The following is a 21,010-nucleotide window of genomic DNA, read 5'->3' as shown; positions in this document are numbered from 1 at the left end:
CTGGAATATGCCACAAACATCTTCAAAACAAATGCAGAGTATTTTGTAAAAGAATGGTGGTCTTTTCTTTGAGAATTGATGTTGCTTACAAGCCCTAGTCTTGCATTTTATGTTGTCATATATTAGACTTTGTTAAATCCAATTAGAGCATCTCCAACAAGGTTTTCATCATTGCGAGTTTCAAAAACACCATAAAATCTGTTTTCATTGGAGCACATCTATGTGATGTGGTAATCCGAGTTCCATAAAAAATTGTAGAGTATCTTATTTAAGCTATTGTTCCATACAAATATAGAATTAATTATCCTCGGCTTCTTTGCATTCATACCTTATGACTTTGCTTAAATATGTATCATTGGAGTAAAAAATATTATGGGTTGTATAAATCTGACGTGGCACTGTGGAACCACTAATTGAGAGATACTACCCAAGATAAGTTACTTATATTATGTTCATTGGAGCCGCTCATAAAACCTCAACCTTGAGGCATGTTTCTTAATCTTTAGCCAAAGACATATCTTACTTATCAATCACTTGGACATGGTTTTAAAACCTCAACCTTGAAGGCACGTTTCTTAATCTAACTTCAACAAATTGACATATTTTATCCATCATTCACTTTTTTAAAGGCTTAATTGTATATTTGGTCTCTTATGTTTATTTTTGATTTTAAGTTGATCATTTATGTTTTAAACGTTTCAAGTTGATCATTCTTTATCTTTTAAACGTTTCAAGTTGGTGATTTATGTTTTAAACGTTTGAAGTTGGTTTAAAATGTTACTCACATTGAACAAAATGATTTACAAAATGGGAGTTTAGGTCAAATGGGAGTTGATAAGTTAGCAAAAGTCGTAATCCAACACTCATAATTAATTCGCTCATAATAAAAAAGTTTTTTTTTTTTTGGCTTTTGCATCGGTTTCCGACCCACCAAAGGTAAGCGACTAATCCGGCTCGTGCGTAGAGGCATGCGCACTGGCCAAACGTTGTTCCCCCTGAAAATCGAACTCGATATTCTCTAGGTACGTCCTTGGGAGGAGCTCCTTTCCACGGGAGCCCAAACAACTTGGTTCATAATAAAAAAGTTTCACTAAAGGCAAAGGTTACTGAAGCGCTTATTTTAATTTTGAGAAGGCAAATGCCGTGTATAGCAAAGAAAAAAAATTGACGAATTCATCCGGACTAGTGTAACTTACCTACATTAATGCCACCAAAACCGGAAGTAAAATTGAAGAGAAATGATATTTTGACAACCACTTTTTGACAACTTTTGGACAACTTTCTCTCTCATACTCACATGATGTTGTTATCCTCTCTATTCCTTTTTCTCTCTCCATTGTTTTTGACCAATAAGAAGTGAGAAAAACAAGGTTGTCAACAAATTGTCATCAAATGGATGTCAAATATCATTACTCAAAAGTCAAAATTGAATAACTGAAATACACCTTTAGGCTTTGTTTGGATTGGTGGTATTGGATGGAATGGAGTGGTATGTGATGGAATGGCATTATGTTCCATTGTTTGGATATTTAAAAAAAGAATGGAATGGGATGGAACTTGATGGTATCCATTCCACCCTATTCCATCACTTACTCTCATTTTGCTTCCCCTCCAATTTGGAGGGTATGGGATGGAATGATATATTAACCTAATTAAATAATAAATTATTTACTATTTTATCCTCATTTTATTTTTTATCCACAGGCTATTTTCTTCTTCGTGCTATTTATTTGGCCTGTATGATTCCCAGCTCCTTCAAAAAAAGAAAAATCCCAGCCGAATGTATTTTTTTTTGGTGAAGTTTGTTTCGTATTTATATTTTTAACTTGTCTCTCTGCTTTCAATTTTGCATAGTACCTCAGCCTCAATTTTCATTTTGATCTTTTTTCTCGTTTTAATTTGTTTTAACTAATATTGTTTAATCTTTGAAAACTAATGCATTGACCGTCTTCTAAAGCTGCTCTTTTTTCTTACTCCAATTTTACGGATGCTTGTTTCAATTGTTTATTTTATTTTTATATAAAACATGTTGAACAATAATGCATTTTTTGAAATGCAAATAAATATTTTAAATAAAGTTTCATATACATATAAAAGAACAAACAATATAAATATATATTTATATGAACAAATCATTTTTATGAAATAAATATATTTTTGAAATACATTTCTTTCTTGTAAAGTATATTTTTTATTAATAGGGGTAAAAATGGAATAAAAAGTTATAATTTATTCCATTCCGCTCACTTTCCAAACAATGGAATGATAATTTTATTCCGCTCCGTCGTGAAATACTCAAACAATGGAATGGACTCTCTGTTCCATTCCGCTCCGTTCCATTCCATTCCGCTCTATTCCATTCCGTTCCGCTCCATTATGTTCCATCAATCCAAACAGAGCCTTAGTGGAATCTCGTGATTTATTTTTTTGCTTTATACTAGTTACAAACCCGTGCTTCGCACGGGGGTTCAGTAACGTATTTGACAAAATATTATATTGGAAGGATAGATTGTGAAATGACAAATAATTATAAACCATAATACAATATTTAGAGTAATTTTGCATTACGGATTACAAAATTAAATCTTTAAAATGGTTTGATCACAAGTAACAAATGAAAACGTATTTTGTCAGCGGTAGAAACACTTTTCCAGTAATAATTGATATCTATTTATAAACCAATGAAAACTCTATTACCAAAGCTGCCTGATTTATATCATTTTGACTTTCAGCTTCAACATATATAAATCATTTCACATGATCTACAGCAAAGACAAATATTAACTGCAATTTAGTATCCAGTTCTTTCAGGCGAACAAACTTCTGCATCAGATAGATAGCTGAAAGTCTCTCTACCTAATTTATATCATTTTGTGTTTTAGATTCAACGTATATAAATCTTTTAACATTATCTACAGCAAAGGCTAGGGATGTCAATGGATACCCATGGGTAGGGATAATATGATACCCGTCCCCGCCCCGTTGGATAAGTATGATACCCGTGCCCGCCCCGTATCCTCGTGGGTACTCACTATACGGGTACCCGTGGGTATTGAGGTATCCATGGGTACCCATGGAGTTTTGAATTTATTTATTTTTTGGTACAAATAATAACTTTTTTTAATTACCAAAAAACTTCAACTTTTAAACATCCATACATAATCCACTCAAAATTTCATAAATCATACATAATTCATAGAAAATTCATGATTCTTATATAATCTATATGTTTTATGATGTGAATGAAGTGGAAACGGTGAACTTAATAAGATGAATTAAAAAAATTTAAAATAAAAATAGGTTATTATTGAGGATTTTTAGGTGGGGGGTAAAATTTTCTTCAATAAGGTACCAACTTTAAGTAATAAGATATGATATATAAAGATATATTAGTAATTTACTTAATTTATTATCGGGTATGGGTACCCGTAGGTATGGATACAATCCAATCCGTGTCTGTGTCCATATAATAATGGGTAGTCAAATACCCGTTTATTATACCCGTGGATACCAATTTAGCTACCCGCTCCATACCCGTGACGGATTTTACCCACGGGTACCCGTGGACATGGGTATTTTTGCCACCCCTAGCAAAGGCAGATATTAACTGCAATTTAGTACCACGTATATAAATCCTTTCACATGATCTACAACAAAGGTAGATAGTAACTGCAATTTAGTATCCATTCCTTTCAGGTGAACAAACTTCTGAATCAGACAGATAGTTGAATGCCTCTCTACTTGATTTATATCATTTTGCCTTTCAGTTTCAACGTATATAAATCATTTCACATGATCTATAGCAAAGGCAGATATTAACTGCAATTTAGTATCGAGTCCTTTCATGTGAATTATACGCACTTTTAAAAACTTATTTTAAAGGAGAGATGTTCAAATTACGGAATATTACCATTCTTCGTAAATTTGAGAATGAAGTTCGCATAATCCAAATATTTGTGATGCATGGTTTAAGGCATGGGGTTCAGTAACGTATTTTGTAAAAAAATTGTTCCGAAGGAAAAATGAACAAATTAATGAATATTGCACAAAAATTAAAAAACTTTATCAAAATATTTATGAAAGCTTTATCAAGAGCAGGAAAACATCATAAATTACATAATAGTTAAAATTATAAAAGTGAGCGCTACTGTCATAGAGTTACCAAAAAGGGATTAACACCAATATTTACATGACACAAAATGAACGAAAGAAACACAATAAACTCTTTAGCGTCTTGTGTAGGAACTTGGTTATTAATATTTTGACCGTTAAAAAATAAAAAATCTCTTTGACGTCAAAAAAGTAATATCAACTGAGCAATATTCAGTCTCTTCACATATGCTTAGTAATATTCAGTCTGGAAGATTACATTGAAAGGATAGATGGTAAAATGACGGATAATTGTGAATCATTGTAATATGTCAAAATATAAACCTTAAAAACCATGAACCATCAACTTAGTTTTAAATAGTTAAAAATAAAAAATTGTAAAATAGTTAAAAGTTTTTAAAAATATAAAAATTGGAAAATAGTTAAAAAAATTGGTGAGGTAGCACTCAACCAAGCAACACTAAAAAAATTATATGCATTAGCGTAACAAAAAAAACAGACAGACGGACATAAAATATTACTCTAAACGTTAATGTGTGTATATATTCGCGAGGTTGAAGAAAGGAGATAAAAATATTTGGGATCATTAAATGACAGCGTGAATAAAAATATTTGTGAGATTGTGATGATTAAACGATATTGAAATTAAATATATAAGTGATAAAAAGATAATAAAATTCCTTTGAAAAAAAGGTAATAAAATTAAATGGAATCTCCTTAAAAAATTAATGGAACGGTTAAAAAAAATAAAGTTAAATGGAAGAAAAAAACATATTGAAATATAATATTAAAAAATAAAGAAAAAGTTCCCGGCGTGAGTTGAAAAGAGGTAGTTTTTTAAAGTAACATTCAACAGCTTCTGGTCAAAGCTCATTCCATTCAATTTTATGCGTTTAAAAAAAGTACTTTTTTTAGTAAGTACTTAATTGATATTGTATTCGGCCTAACTTCTCCTTAAAAATGTAGAGAAGTTTGAAAAAAGTCGGGTCAAACGATACCTTAATCTCCTACAACGGCAATGTAGAAGCAATTGAATTTGGGAGGAAAAATTGAAAAATAGTTAAAAATATAAAAATTGGAAAATAATTAAATGTTATTAAAAATATAAAAATAAGAAAATAATTAAAAAAATTGGTTAGGGGCAAAAATGGAAATTCATAGGCCAAACCTTTAAAAAAAAAAAACCACTTCCAATAATTGAATTACCAAAATGCCCCTCATAGGGGCAAATTGGTAATTTCAACGGACATTTCCTTTCTTATATATATAAGTAGATAGCATGACTCTTTTGAGAAATGCTAGATCAAGCAAATATATCTTATTTACTAAAGCTTAACCCCTGAAGCTAACCCTAACCCTAATATTTTCCCCCCATTTTTCCCTCCAATTTTCTGAGCCATTGGATCTTGCACATTTAGGCGCCATTCAATTTTAGCCATTGATCATATTTCATATTTATCTCATCTATTTTCCGAAACAACTATTTCATATTTATCTCTTCTATTTTCCGAAACTATTTCATATTTCTCTCTTCTATTTTCCGAAACAACTATTTCATATTTATCTCTTCTATTTTCCGAAACTATTTCATATTTCTCTCTTCTATTTTCCGAAACAATTATTTCATATTTATCTCTTCTATTTTCCGAAACAACTATTTCATATTTAAGAGATAAATAATTTCTTCATTGGCATAAGTATTACTTCAAAAATTTATTATCATTGTCTTTTATTAGCGCTTCGACCTCTAAATGTACGAAATTTATTTTTAGATTTACCTCCGGAAGGTGTTAATATTTTTCTGAATGTTAGATAGTCATTCACCAAGTTGGTATGCTTGATGGAGAAAATTCAATACTGATTTGGCTTGAGTAACTAGATCCCGCGCATTCACATGTTAAATTAAAAGTACAGATTGAGAAAACCAAGTTAGTATGCTTGCCTTTGCTTAGTATGTGTTCAAGCGAAGGAACATTTTATAATGTTTTAAACAAGTATGTAAAAAATCATTAAAAAATTTAAAATTTTAAGCATAATTAAACAAATTTTAATTTAATAGGGACTAAAACTACGTGCTGAAATTTTTTATAGGAACCAAAATCTATCAAAAAAATTTATGAGGACTAAAAACGAAATTTGATATATTTATAGGGACTAAAAACTTAATTAATTCTTCGTTTTATTATATATCAAATTATTCCGGCCCGTGAGACCCGTGCGATGCACGGGTCGGCGTTCTAGTTGTTCCCCAAACTCCACCGCAACCCTAATCATTTCATCCCACTCTAACCTTCCAATGGCTGATCTTCCATCTGATTTGTTAACCGAAATTCTCTCCCGTTTACCTGTACAATCACTCCTCCGATTTCGATCAACTTCAAAATCACTTAAATCCTTAATCGATTCCCACAACTTCACCAACCTTCACCTCAAAAACTCCCTCAATCTCAATCTCAACCTCATTCTCTGGCGCAGACCCGAATTCTACCAAATTGATTTACCTAACCTAACCACCACCATTTCACTCAACCATCATATAGGTTACAAACATGACGTAGTTCTTCTCGGTTCATGTAACGGTCTTCTCTGTATCTCCAACATCTTCAATGAAATTGCTTTATGGAACCCTAACATCAATAAACATCAAACTATCCCTTATCTCCCTTTTCCTGAATCTAGGTACTTTTCTCGCCTCCCAGGGGGGAATATCATTTTTCACGGTTTCGGTTTTGATCCGTTCGCAGGAGATTACAAACTCATCAGAATATCATGTCCTTACAAACTCATCAGAAGATCATGTCCCGTGACCATGAATCAACAACCGGACACTTTTGAATCGCAGGTGAGACTCTTCAGCTCCAAAAGGAACTCATGGAAAGTACTTCCCAATATGCCATACGCTCTTTACAATGATGATGACATGAATGTTGCTGTTGAGAATTCTCTCCATTTGGTTGTGAGTCGGAGACCTGGTCCAATTCAACAGTGTTTAATCGTCGCGTTTAATCTAACACACGAAATTTTTAACGAGGTTCCTCTTCCTGAAATACACTGTGATAAATTCGAAATTAATGTTTCGCTTTTGGGAGAGTGTCTTTGTATGACTGTCAGTTATCAAACTAAAAAGGTTAATACGGCTGATATTTGGGTGATGAAAGAATATGGATTGAGAGATAGTTGGTGTAAATTGTTTACTTTGAGGCCATCTTTGAGGAAATTGGGTTACACACCTTCGAAACCTTGGACACCATCTTTGAGGCTTTTATGTTATTCTAGTGATAGAAGTAAAATTCTATTGGAAGTAGATTGTAGTAATCTGTTTTGGTATGATCTCAATAGTAAGAAATTTAGTGGTGTTCCAGGAATTCCTATTAGTGTTGTTCCAGGAATTCCTAGTTTCGATAAAGCCATGTTTTGCGTTCCAAGCCTTCTATCACCTTCCTTAATTATAGGAAGGAGAACCGGCACAAGTTGAAATGCAATACAAAACACAAGAGAAGGTACTTCTTATAGTTTATCCTAATTTCATTGGTCCAATAGTATGATATCTTCACTGCAACTTTTTATTGAGAAAATGAATTTTGGACATCAAAATTTTGATATCAAATACGATTAATTTTATGGTATTTGTGTGTTTTTAAAATGCGTGTAAGTTGTAGATGATAAAAATTAAGAGAGATAGAGATGAACATATATTTTGTCACATATGATGTTTGTATTTTGATGTTGAGATAACATGATTTTCTTTTTATTATAGGTCGAATTGAGCCACCCTTCTAGTCCCATAATTGACATTGAAAGAAAGCTAAGGAAAAACAAGTGACTTGCAGATGAAACCGGATGCTCAAGTTGTCTCTCTTTGTGATTGAAAATGTGATCTTTGACGATTTAGTTATGGTTGTAGAACTTTGAAAAAAGAGAAATTTGCTTTAGTGATAACCTCCATGATTTTGTTCTTGTTTTATTTTATGGATTTTGGTTTGGATGCTCTTGATAATTCTAATGGATTTTTATATATTCTTATGGATTTTTCATGTATGGATTGGATTCTTGATAATGCTCATGGATTCTTATCCATTTGATAATTCTTGTTTTAATGGATCTTTATTAGAAATGAGAAAAGCTATTTTAGCTGCAAAGATTTTTGGCATAGGTATGTGAAGCATGAGCATCATATCACCATCAATATTGAAAATGGTTGATTTAGAAAATCTGTGTTTGTGAACTTGAAAATGAGGCAAGCATCTTGGTAACGATTGTGGGGTCTACATGCGGCAATCTATTCTTGGTTTGCTATTTTCATTTTTAGTATTTGGATGCAATTATATTGCATGTTTAAAGGAGTGATTGTTGCAGGTTTTAATTCTTTCTTGGATCAAAGATCATTCAATTCTTTCAATTGTTTGTTCAAAAAAGTTATCCCTGTTATCATTACGAGTTTCAAGTTTTAACATAAACCTTAGGGATAGTTTTGATTTGTTTTAGATCATTATTGACTCTGCTCATAACCACTGTCCAATGGCGTGAGTAATGTGAACTTTGTTTCTCTTTTTTATTTCTGCGGGGAAGAAAAAAGATACAACATGACTTCTAGCTTATACTCCATACCATTGTAAATGAGATAGTGAAACCTATTGTTTTGAAAGGAGCATACAATTATATTGTGCTTTTATGATATGTTAGAACGATACAGTTATAAATATCGGAATTTTGAAATGTTTGTTGCATGATTTTGGAAGGTATTTTTTTTTTTTTTTTACTTTATAGTCTTTTTACTTTCGGTATGACTTTTACAAGGTAAAATTAATTATATTTATAGAACACAATATTGTAGGTTGCAAATACCTGAGTTAAGACCACCAACATTTAGAAAGGTCGCTGACAATTAGATAGGTCATTGACTAATGAGATTTTTTTGTTTGTTTAGGTAAACCAATGTATCCTCCGTGCGCAAATAATGTTTGACGTCTTCCAACAAATGTTTTTTCATACGCGTAGACCATTGATAAAACTTTAAATTAAATGGTTAAGGGATCTAAGTATCTAAGTTAAACAAAGATCTCAAAGTCAGAATATAAAAGATCAGATTCCAAATGCATATGTGATTTTGTATATATGCATGTTAATCTGGTTTCACCATCAAATGTAACGTAACTTATACATTTGCCAACCTTACACGAATTGTTTTTTTGCTTTGTTTGCTTGTGAAAAACTTGAGATTTTCAATGTGGTTCCTCTTCCTTCTGAAATAGAAGGTGAAGAGGTTAATAATAATGAGAGTTTTAACATTAATGTTGTTGCTTTAGTTGGGTGTCTTTGTATGACTGTGAATTATGAAACTACCAAAATTGATGTTTGGGTGATGAAAGAATATGGTTCTAGAGATAGTTGGTGTAAACTTTTTACTTTGGTTAAATCGTGTTTCACTTCACATTTGAAATCTTCGAGTCCTTTATGTTATTCTAGTGATGGAAGTAAGGTTCTGTTGGAAGGAATTCAGGTTTTGTTGGAGGTACATCATAAGAAGCTGTTTTGGTATGATTGTGCCACCTTCCTTCCCTGTTGATAATTGTAGGAAGAAGGAGAATCATACAAACAAGAGCAAGAGAAGGTACTTATTGATTATCTGAGTTATTTTTTGAGTTTTTGTTATATGGACCCATCGAATGATATATGTAGTTAAATTCTTTACTTAAGGCCAAATTGAATTCTTATGATACGACAAGGATTCTCTAATTACTTTGAAGTCTCTACCTTGTTTATGTATATATATATGTGACAATGTGTGTATTCTGGATTTCAATAGAAACAAAAATTGACAGCAATGTATGCTATGTGTTAGTTTAAAAGTTGACCTTGTGATCCTCACTCCTAAATAATTATTTTGATCACATAACAACCTCGTTTGCGCAACTGATCATCAGTGGGAAGCTTACTATGCGCAAACCTCCAAAAACTGAAGCTATGAGATGGAGGTATAAAGTTGCACCAAATCACATTACACCAGGCCAGATGGGGATGAGAGCCTTGCAGAGTGTCAAAAGCAATCTTGTTGGTTAGCACCCCATCAGGAGCAAGAACCCAACTTAGGCTGTCAGACATAGGCATATTACAAAGCGTGATATTTGAGGATCTGATTAACCACAGTTGGGAATTTCCTACAGAAGTAACTGGGCACAAACCACTGTCCCTCAGAGATAAAATCAGCCACAAACATGTCAAGATCTGAGTGTAATTGATCAGGCAGGAGTAAGGAGTTCACAAGAGGCTCTCCCAGCCAGTTGTCTTTCCAGAAGTATATCAGATTACCATCTCCTACAACCCACCTAGATTTTTGAAGCACCAGAGGAAGGAAAGGCTTTAACCCATTCCAGATAGATGATGAAATATAGTGAGAGATCGGAATACCTTTTTTTAGAATGCGCTTTATACAAAGAATTGCCCACAGCTCATCTGAGGTTAGAAACTTCCAACAAAGGAGAAGGAGAGCAGCCTTGTTCCAGTTCTAGGATCCTTCACGCCCAGACCGCCCATACTACTAATCACCGAATTAACAAGTTGGACCCTACCCATGATAGTCAGCAGCCAGTTTAACCTTAATCCGGTCAAGAACATGCTTAAAATGACGGGCTTTGGGTCTCCCTTTGAAAAGAGGAGCTCCTAAATGAGGTTATTTCTTATTGTTGAGACTATTTCACCCTGCTGTGGTATGTCAAGTGGTGAAAATTGCTATTTAGAAATTGGCCTACCATATATTACTCCAAATTTATGCACAGTTCCATTCATAAGCATGATATTGTTGAACTTAATTCGATGAGATTCATTTTTTTTTTCTTCCACAGGGACGACTTCTTGTCCCGAGGATTTAAATTGCGATTGTAAGGGATGGAATGAAGGACCTGTGATGTGCAGCTGAAACAGGATGCTCAAAGTTGTTTCTTGTGATTGAATTAGTCACCTTGGTTTGTGGGAAAGGTTGAATTGATATTGATTGGAGCTGCATCCATTTCTCTCTCTCTTTTTGAATTGTATGTGTGAATCCCTCTCCCTCTGGCCTTTCTAAAAGGATCTGCTTTTGTCTTTTACTTCTAGTACTGTTGAGAAAGTAGTGTTCCTTTTGTGCGCGTTAGTTTGTGTGACGTCTTGTCCCCTCTTCACTGTGTGTGTTTGCCATCACGTCCCTGCCGTCTCTGTTTGCCCTTAATGGATTAATATGTATAATCATTCCTTAATCGTTTTTCTGTGTAAATTGGGTTATTTTTTGTTGCGAATTGAAATGATTTTCTATGCAAATTGAATTGATTTGTTGTCGTTGGCTACTTTGCTGTTGTGTACTTGATGCTGCTTTATGAAAAGTATTGAGTATTTTCTGGTTCTTCTATATCAAATTTAATTGGTATGCTATAAATACCATCTTTAGAGTTTACTGCTATGCTGATGTATGAAATTGAATTCTTCTACTGTATGTAAGAATTGGATTGTGGCCTGCAAGGTGGATGTTTTGTTTTATAACACTTCATTAGTTTCTGATGCAGAATTCAGTAAAATGATGATTTAGTTGGTATGCGTATAATATTATATGATAGTGTGTACCGTTGTTATAGTCGATGGAATTAAACTGTCAATTGCCATTTAAAAATTGAAAGTAGGATTGGTCACTGTTCTTGCATACAAACTATGGTGGTTGCCAAGTATCGATGTTTTACTTTTGTATATTGTTGGTGGTAGGCTGCATCATATGAAAATTAGGAGGAGATATTAGGGAGGTTAAGCACTAGTACTTGGATATTAGGTGAAGTTTATTTTGGCATGGTGGGGTTTGGAAACCGGTTCTTGTGTTGGTCACAGTTTAAAAGTGATAAATAATAGTAAAAAGCTTGCTGATATATAGCCAAGATGAATACTTCAATATTTTTTAGTTACAAGCACTCTAATGGCAAAATAAGGCAAAAATTGAACATATAAAATTCTATGGAACTAACATCAGAGGGCAAAGTTTGATTGAGCTCATGGTCCTACAACCTATTGAAAGAATGGTTATAAAGATTGGCTAGGTAATGAAAAACACAACGAAGGTTGAGTTCCAATATTTTTGAATGCACACCTGATTTGCAAAACCATACAAGAATAAGCTTAGATCAATAATCAATTGAAAGAAAGAAGATTCTGAAATGTAGAGGAATATTTGGTTTCCACGAGTTGGCTAGAAAAACTTGTGAAAAAGTGACTATAGAAGTGAATAAATTACTGCACAAATATATGCTTCGATGCAATATGAAAGTGGAATACGAAAATGAAAGGATGAATGAAGAAAATGGTTAAATGCCACGGTTAGTGCAAGGATTCACAGATAGAAAAGTACACAAAGTTCAAGTCAATACCATATATACATTGATTCATGCAATACATTGTTGGTTTAAAGAATGGATGCAACAGAGAGAGGAAAACAAATCTTTCAAGCACTGCAACGCAAGTGTGGTTTCAACGTTTTGCTTTGCCATATTATAAGTAAAGAAAATTGGACTGCAGTTTACAGAAGTATGAAGTGAAAATTGGACCAATGTTTGATTTGCAGTGAAGCCACGCAATCAGTTCACAGACTTATTATGTGGGAAAACTTATAATTAATGCTCTTCCCAAGAACCTTTGAGGAGCGATGGAAGCAGCTTGTGGTTTTAAGATGTTAAAGTTAAATATGGTTGAAAACGTTTTGATGATAACCAAGTGGTAGCCCATAAATTATGATTCCTTTATATTTAAAGCTATAGTTATAATTTGGCAAAAAATGATTACTTTTGAAGTTCTTGGGAATGGAACAATAGTTAACTTTTTTGTAAGATAAATGGTTGGATTCTCATACCAGATTGCAAGATAGTTCTAGACTATACTGCCAAATGTTTTTCTTAAATGGTTTGAACCTCTACCCCTTTCTTAAAAGTTTTCATATAGGGTGGATATTGTTCACTCTGATTTGTTTGATTTAAATTTTTAGTTTTTTACATGGTGAGGTTTTGGAGACCTAGTCATGCAATGTAGGATTTCTCTATAGTTACAAGCCTTTGACTCTTGAGTACTGAAATAGAAGAAGTGATTTCCTTATGCACTCCAATATGAGCCATTATCTACCACCACTTTTCAAGATGGAGAAATCTCTAGGTTCACGATGCTTCATTTTGGCTAGTCCTTTTGCAAAATTTCAGAGATTACTCTCAACTAACTAGTGTTGATGCTTATGTGCTAGTCAAGCAATGCTACTCTCCACTAATTACACTCTGTAGGTTTGGTAAAATTATGACATTCACTTTGGTTTCGGAAAACTTACCGTGATATGAAGCGTGCAATAAAAATCAACTTCAAATCAAAAGTACTGTCCACAACAAAAGAAGAATAACTTGTAAATGCAACCAATAATTACCTAGAAATATAGTTTAAGTTTTTGAATTGTATGTCTGAGATCACACTTATCCCTCTTGTGTAAAAATCTCACATTAGGGTGTCAAAACTTTGATGATGAATCCTCTCTCCCTCTGGCCTTTATCTTTTAGGTATGGATTGTCTGCTTCTTTCTTTTACTTCTAGTACTGTTTAGAAAATATGGAATAGTCTATATTTCCCTTTCTGATATTTGTAATTGAAACTCTCTGTGAATTAACTTCAAAGATCTCACTCTCTCAATTCATCATTTCCATTTTCTCTAAATTCCCAACTCTCAAAATATGCTTATGAAATTGAAAATTATCATTTTGTTGATTTGGAAATTATTATCAAATTAGAATTAGAAAACCTCTTGTATTAACCTTATGATCATGTTGCGTGTGTTATAGATGCAGAGTTTATTACATTCTCGACTATAAACATGATTGTTTGAACTATTCTTCTACATTTTCAGTTTAGGGTTTGTTCTAATCGTAACTTGCTGGTCGTTTTATTTTGTAATGTTCTGTGTTTATACCAAACAGTACAATCAACTGATATATCATACCTTGTTAAATCCAATTAGAGCATCTCCAACAGGGGTTTTATCATTGAATTTCAAACACTGTATAACCATTTCATAATTTCTGTTCCCATTGGAGCACATATACGTGGCACTCCGAGTTCCATAAAAAATTATAGAGTACCTCAGTACCTTATTTATGCTACCGTTCCATCAAAATTTCAAATATATTATCTTTGAAATCAATCAACAAAAGAATTAATTAAGTTATCATGCTTTATCATTGCTTAAATATGTATCATTGGAGTAAAAATATTATGAGTTGTATAAATGTGATGTGGCGCATTGGAGCCCTCCGAATGAGAGATAAGCTACCGAAAATGAGTTACTTAGATTATGTCCATTGGAGATGCGCTTAGAATCTCAGTCGTGAAGAATGTTTCTTAATCTTCAACCAAAAACATATCTTACTTATCAATTACTTGGAGATGCTCTTAGAACCTCAAACTCAAAGGCATGTTTCTTAATCTTCGGCCACAAACATATCTTACGTATCAATCACTTTTTTGAATTATCATGAAACAATTCTACCTTTTACAAAGGTGTAATATACTTGCCATTGGCATGTTTATAGCATTGTGTTTTAACAGATGGACTTTTGGATCAAGAGATATTACCTACTGATGTTTATGTCAAAGACAAGAATGGCTAGCACAATGAATCTTTTCCACAATGATATTTATTCTTTACTTTCTAAATTGTTCATTTTGCTTGCTCTTTTTCAGTTAAGTATGACCCCTCCTCGATTTCTACAAAGTCTTTATATATGAACCATCAGAAACTCATCCGAAACCGAACATGTAAATTTGGTAGCTTGCAGATTCTGTCGTTGGCTGGGAATAACTTTTCTGGTCCAATTTCAAACTCTTTCAGAAATGGCTTCCATCAAATCCTTGAACTTGTATCGCAACACCCTCTCTGAAGTACTCCCTCCGTTTCATTTTAATTGTCACTTTAGCATTTTTAATGTCTCAAAATAATTGTCACTTTACCTTATTTCTATCCTTGAAAAACTCGACTTGCATGGGAATATGTTTGATGTTCCTTTCGACGTTGAATTTATGATTTTATACTTACTCAGCAGCATGTTTACCAGTCCACTTCCAAATAACATGCCAAAGGGACTCAAAGACTTCAATGCTTCTGAAAATGATATATCTGGAGTTGTCCCAAAAATTCTTAGAAAATTCCCTAGTTCTTCTTTCTTTCCTGGGAATGCTAAGTTACATTTTCCAAATAGTACCCCTGGATCAACCGTTTCGCCTAACGAAAATTCCAAGGGAAAGTCTATGTCCACAGTTGTTAACGTAATAATCATAGTTTCATGCGTGGTTGCTCTTTTCATATTAATCTTACTGGCTGTTTTCATACATTACATATGTATGTCGCGATCTTCTACATCAGAATATGATACAACTACAAGTAAAGATATCAGTGTCGTCCTCAACCAGTTATCTCTGGACCAATTCGTTCGACGAAGGGGGGCTTTGGTTGTATCAGCTGAGGATCTCGTGGCTTCACGCAAAGGATCACCATCATAAATAATTAGCCATGATGAAAAAACTGCAGTTGTGGCTGCATTCTCTCCATCAAAGCACAACCACTTTTCATGGTCCCCGAGTTTGGTGATTCATTGACTGCTGAGAATCTTACAAGACTAGATACGAGGTTGTCAGATAGATTGATTGGAGAGCTACATTTTCTTGATGATACTTTAGGAGCTATGAAGAGCACCAACCGAAGTTTTGGGAAGAAGTAGTCACGGTACCTCTTACATGGCAACTTTGGATAATGGTTTGTTGTTGAGAGTGAAGTGGTTGTCTGGTTGAAAGAAGGAGTGGCGAAACAAAGGAAAGAGTTTGTTAAAGAGATAAGGAAGTTAATTTATAATTAAAGCAAAAAATAGAGCTTTAGAAATAAAACTAGAGTTGTTTGGTAATTATTGTTATTTCTTAGCTCAAATTAAAAGAATATTAGATAGATAACATTATCAAAGTTCTCCTGCTTAATTAAAAAATTCTTCTCAATTTTTTTTTACGAAAATTTCCTTATATCTAATTTTTATACATAATAGATAAGCTTCTTTTTTAATTAAGATGTTTTTATAAAGAGCAGTAAAAAATAAGTCGAGCCAAACAAAGCCTTAGATTTTTTTTGGTTTCCAGGAACTTTTGATCACAAGATTGTCACTCAAGCAATGCATTATACTTGTGTCTCTTGTGTGTGCTGTACTTTTGTGCATATAATAGTTGCAATGCACATCATTTTTGCTTATGCTGATAGTACATGTTTCAGAACTTCTCATTATATATGTTTGTTATTATGTTATATATTTAAAGTGAACTGCTGTTAAACTTTAATTCTCTGATCGACCAGGAAGAAACGATCCACCACTGACATGGGCGTAGAGGCTCAAACTAGCAGTAGACGTAGCATGTGGCCTGAACTATCTCCATTTTGACCGAGTTGTTCCCCATGGAAACCTTAAAGCTATAAATGTGTTGTTAGATATCGCTGATATGAATGCACGCGTTGCTGATTATTGTCATCACCAACTTATGACTCAAGCTGGTATTATTGAAAAGATTCTTGATACTGGTGCCTTAGGTTATCACGCACCCAAGTTAGCTGCTTCAAAGAAGCCAATGCCTTCCTTCAACTCAGATGTTTATGCTTTTGGCGTGATATTTTTTAAACTTTTAACCAGAAGGTGTGATAGTGATGTGATAACTGGTGAGGAAGGAGGTGTTGATCTTACAGATTGGCTAAGATTGCGAGTAGCAGAAGGTCGAAGCTCAAAATATTTGACGTAACTTTGATGTTAGAAATGGAAAATCCAGTTGTAGAAAAGGGAATGAAAGACATCCTAGGCATAGTGATTCGATGTAATCAATCGGTGAAGGGCATGGTATCAAGACTATATACAAAGATCTTTCTTCCATTTAGTTTGGTGGCTCATGCTAACTACTTGGAATCAATGTTTCGTAGGTACCATCTCATTCTTGTTTAGAGCATGGCTTTTAACATGTTTGTATTAACCATTTTTTCTTGGTGTAAACTGTAAATCACATACATGGCTAGCACATGGTGTTGGATACGACCATTTAATTTTGTCTTAAAATGGTAATGTGTCATGAAATGATCATTTGTTTGCAAGTACAAGAGATGAAAGATTGTACAAGTTTGTAGGGGAATGGTTTAGCAGTTCTATTTTTGGTCCATTTAATATAATTGTTTGCTGCAACTGTGAGAACATTAAGTGCATCTTTGGTTTGAAACTGAGTTCGTTAGAATCATGTTGTGCCATTGTGCTTTTAGCAAAAGTTACATCTTGAAGTTTCAACAAAATTATGTGTTAGTGTGTTTTTGTCAAACTCAACTTGACTCCAAATATACACTTAAACTTATTCTTGAGCAAACTCATGTGATTTTATTATGGCTAGAATAATACTATGAAATCTATGGTTAACCGCAGGTGTTACAATAGTCACGTAATCAAGACGAGTTTAATTCCAAAGTATTTTTAATTTTATTTTATAAATTCATGTTTTGCTTATGTTGATTGATTGTCTAAGTTCATTGTTTTTCCAAAGTATTTTTAATTTTATTTTATAAAATTTTCACTCATTTACAAAATTATTTATAGTCGTAATGCTTCCTGATAGTACTAAAAGCTATGAAGCCACGGATACGGGTGTGGGTACAATACGATGCGGGTACACGGATACGCGAATTTTTTTAAATTTAGGATAAGATGGTTAGGATACGTTAATATAAATTTGTAATAAAATTTTTATGTATGTAAAATACTTGAAGAAAATTAACACTAATTACTCTTCATTATTGTATTATTATAGAAGTTACAATTTTTTAAAAATAATACACGTGATCAAATTAAATTTTTTTGAAAGTTTTCTTATAAACCATATTACATTTTTATATGTTGGGATATCGAGAGAAACATCGTTAAAAGAATTCAACACATATTTTATTCGTTGATTAACTGAATCACCTATCTCGCTACGTTCATCTAAAAGAAATATAATTTTAAGTGTTTCATCGAGAAACAATTATATTGATGCATATCTAAAATTGAATCATATACATCTATAATGAATTTTTGCAACATTGTCTCACTTTTTTACTCTTTTATCTTTTTCTAGGATACGTATCTGTGAAGTATCTTAGAAGTATCTTTCTGTATCTGTGGAGTATATCCGATAGAATATTTATTAAAAATTAAAATAACTAATTGTGATACGTTACTTATCCGCGAGTATCCGTGAAGTATTGGTATCCAATACGTATCCGATACGGGTCATTGGAGTATCCGAGCTTAAAAGTGAAGCATGACGCTAGAAAATAGATTCAGAAAAGACAAGGAAAACAAACACATTTCAACATCAACAAATACTAAAACCCTAAACCCTAGAAGGAACCTTCCTTCCTTTCAATGGCGGGTGATGTTCTTCCGCCGGACATACTCGCCGAAATCTTCTCCCGGTTACCGGTAAAATCACTTCTCCGATTCCGATCAACTTCAAAATCACTTAAATCTTTAATCGATTCTCACAACTTCACCAAACTTCACCTCAAAAATTCCCTCAATCGATCCTTAATCATTCAACACAAATATGATCTCTACCAACTCCAAATCGATCGTGATTCTTTCTCTAAATCGATGATTACACCCAACCATCCTTTCAGCACCAACATTGCTCCTGTCACGCTTAACCGCACTATGGCTCTTATCGGTTCATGCAACGGCCTCCTTGCTATTTCCAATGGCGAAATTTGTTTCACGCATCCTTACGGCCCCAACGAAATCACAATCTGGAACCCTAACACCCGTAAACATCGTATGATCCCTTTTCTACCTCTTCCTATTCCTAACATTCTCGAATCTGAAAACATCAATCGCTTCTCCTTATGCGTTCACGGCTTCGGTTTTGATCCTTTATCCGGCGATTATAAACTCCTCCGAATCTCTTGGTTAGTCTCTGCACAAAACTTTTTTTATGATTCACATGTCAGACTCTTCAGCTCTAAAACAAATTCGTGGAAAATAATTAGTAGTATGCCGTACGATCTTCGCTTTGTTCCAACCATGGGGGTTTTTGTTGAGAATTCTCTTCACTGGATTATGACTCGGAAAATGGATGATTCACACCCTTGTTTAATTGTCGCCTTTAACCTAACACTTGAGACTTTCAATATGGTTCCTCTTCCTGCTGAAATAGAAGGTGAAGAGGTTAACTATGGGAGTGAGAGTTTAAAAATTGCTGTTGCTGTTTTGGGAGGTTGTCTTTCTATGATTGTGAATTATGAAACTACTAAAATTGATGTTTGGGTGATGAAAGAATATGGTTCTAGAGATAGTTGGTGTAAACTTTTTACTTCGGTTGAATCGTGTTTCACTTCACCTTTAAAATCTTCAAGGCTTCTAGGTTATTCTTGTGACGGAAGTAAGGCTCTATTGGAATTAAATAAAGAGCTGTTTTGGTTTGATTTGAAGAGTGGACAAGTTAGTTATGTTGAAGGAATTCCTAATTTGCATCAAGCTATGATTTGTGTTGAAAGTCTTGTACCACCACCCTTTCCTGATGATAATTTTGGGAAGGAGAATCGTACAAGCAAGAGCAAGAGAAGGTACTTTATATTGATTATCTGAGTTGAGTTTCTGCTATGTATAAGTTAATGTCAGTTCAATGGACCCATAATATGATATATGCAGTTAAACTACATTCTAAAGTTCAAATTGTATTCTCATTATAGGACAAGGATTCTCTAATTACTTTGAAGTCTCTACCTTTGTTTATGTATATGTGACATTGTGTGTATGCTAGATTTCAAAAGAAACAAAAAAATGACATCAATGCTTGCTATGTGTTAGTTTAAAAGTTGACCTTGAGATCTTCACTCCTAAATAATTATTTTGACCAAGTTATTTCTGATTGTTGAGACTATTCCACCCTGCCGTGGTATGTAAAATGGTGAAAATTGTTATTTAGAAATTGGCCTACCATATATTACTCCAAATTTATGCACATTTCCATTCAAAAGCATGGTGTTTTTTTTTATCAACTATTCTTCTGTGATATTGTTGAACTTCAATGAGATTCATTATTTTTTTTCCACAGGGACGACTTCTTGTCCCGGGGATTTAAGTTGAGATTGTAAGGGAAAGACATGTGATGTGCAGCTGAAATAGGATGCTTAAAGTTGTTTCTTGTGATTGAATTCGTCACCTTGGTTTGCAGGAAAAGTTGAATTGATATTGATTGGAGCTGCACCTATTTTTCTCTCTCTCTTTTTTGAATTGCATGTCTGAGATAACAGTTATCCCTCCTGTATAAAAATCTGACATTAGGGTATGTAGAATTTGATGAGGAACCCTCTCCCTCTGGCCTTTCTAAAAGGATCTTCTGCTTTTGTCTTTTACTTTTAGTACTGTTGAGAAAATATGGAAGCACAATGAGGTTGGTTATTGTATGAAAAATATCTTTTATTTCCATTATCTCTAAATTCTAAACTCTTACAACATGCTGATGACATCACAATGAGGTTGGTTATTGTATGAAAAGTAGTGCTCCTTTCGTGCACGTTTGTTTGTGTGACGTTTTGTCCCCTCTTCACTGTGTGTGTAAGTCTTTGTTCCTTACTGCGCGTGTTTGCCATCATGTCCCTGCCGTCTCTGTTTGTCCTTAAAGGATCAATAAGTATAATCATTCCTTAATCGTTTTCCTGTGCAAATTGGGTTCCTTTTGTGCGAATTGAAATGATTTTCTATGCAAATTGAAATTGATTTGTTGTCGTTGGCTACTTTGCTGTTGCGTACTTTGATGCTGTTGTATGAAAAGTATTTAGTATTTTCTGGTTTTTCTGTATCAAATTTAATCGGTA

The 21,010-nt window shown here is 33.5% G+C and overlaps 1 protein-coding gene and 2 pseudogenes across 3 annotated transcripts in view; all 3 read left to right on the top strand.

The window, feature by feature from the left end:
• The first annotated feature begins 6,087 nt into the window (after window positions 1-6,087).
• Window positions 6,088-11,342, top strand: LOC146944739 (F-box protein CPR1-like; annotated as a pseudogene). Its single transcript, XR_015026055.1, has 3 exons — window positions 6,088-7,155; window positions 9,355-9,721; window positions 10,953-11,342. The product of XR_015026055.1 is annotated as an F-box protein CPR1-like (transcript).
• A 3,796-nt stretch (window positions 11,343-15,138) lies between these two features.
• Window positions 15,139-17,069, top strand: LOC146944738 (LRR receptor-like serine/threonine-protein kinase GHR1 pseudogene; annotated as a pseudogene).
• Window positions 17,070-18,485: 1,416 nt separating this feature from the next.
• The window catches only part of LOC146944735 (F-box protein CPR1-like), a 42,685-nt gene continuing 40,160 nt past the window's right edge, over window positions 18,486-21,010 (top strand). The window contains exons 1-2 of one of the 2 annotated variants that reach the window (XM_085743090.1): window positions 18,486-19,756; window positions 20,248-20,724. In XM_085743090.1, the coding sequence (XP_085599216.1) occupies window positions 18,561-19,756; window positions 20,248-20,287 (1,236 nt within the window). In that variant the 5' untranslated portion in view covers window positions 18,486-18,560 and the 3' untranslated portion in view covers window positions 20,288-20,724. Of the gene's footprint in view, window positions 19,757-20,247; window positions 20,725-21,010 lie in introns of those variants that run through there. The other variant, XM_085743091.1, reaches the window with a different exon arrangement.

Source organism: Medicago sativa, chromosome 2 (genome assembly GCF_051527215.1).
Source record: "Medicago sativa cultivar Bolivia chromosome 2, Bolivia_mono, whole genome shotgun sequence".
NCBI classification, from domain to species: Eukaryota; Viridiplantae; Streptophyta; class Magnoliopsida; order Fabales; family Fabaceae; genus Medicago; species Medicago sativa.
This window is presented reverse-complemented; position numbering and strand designations above follow the sequence as displayed.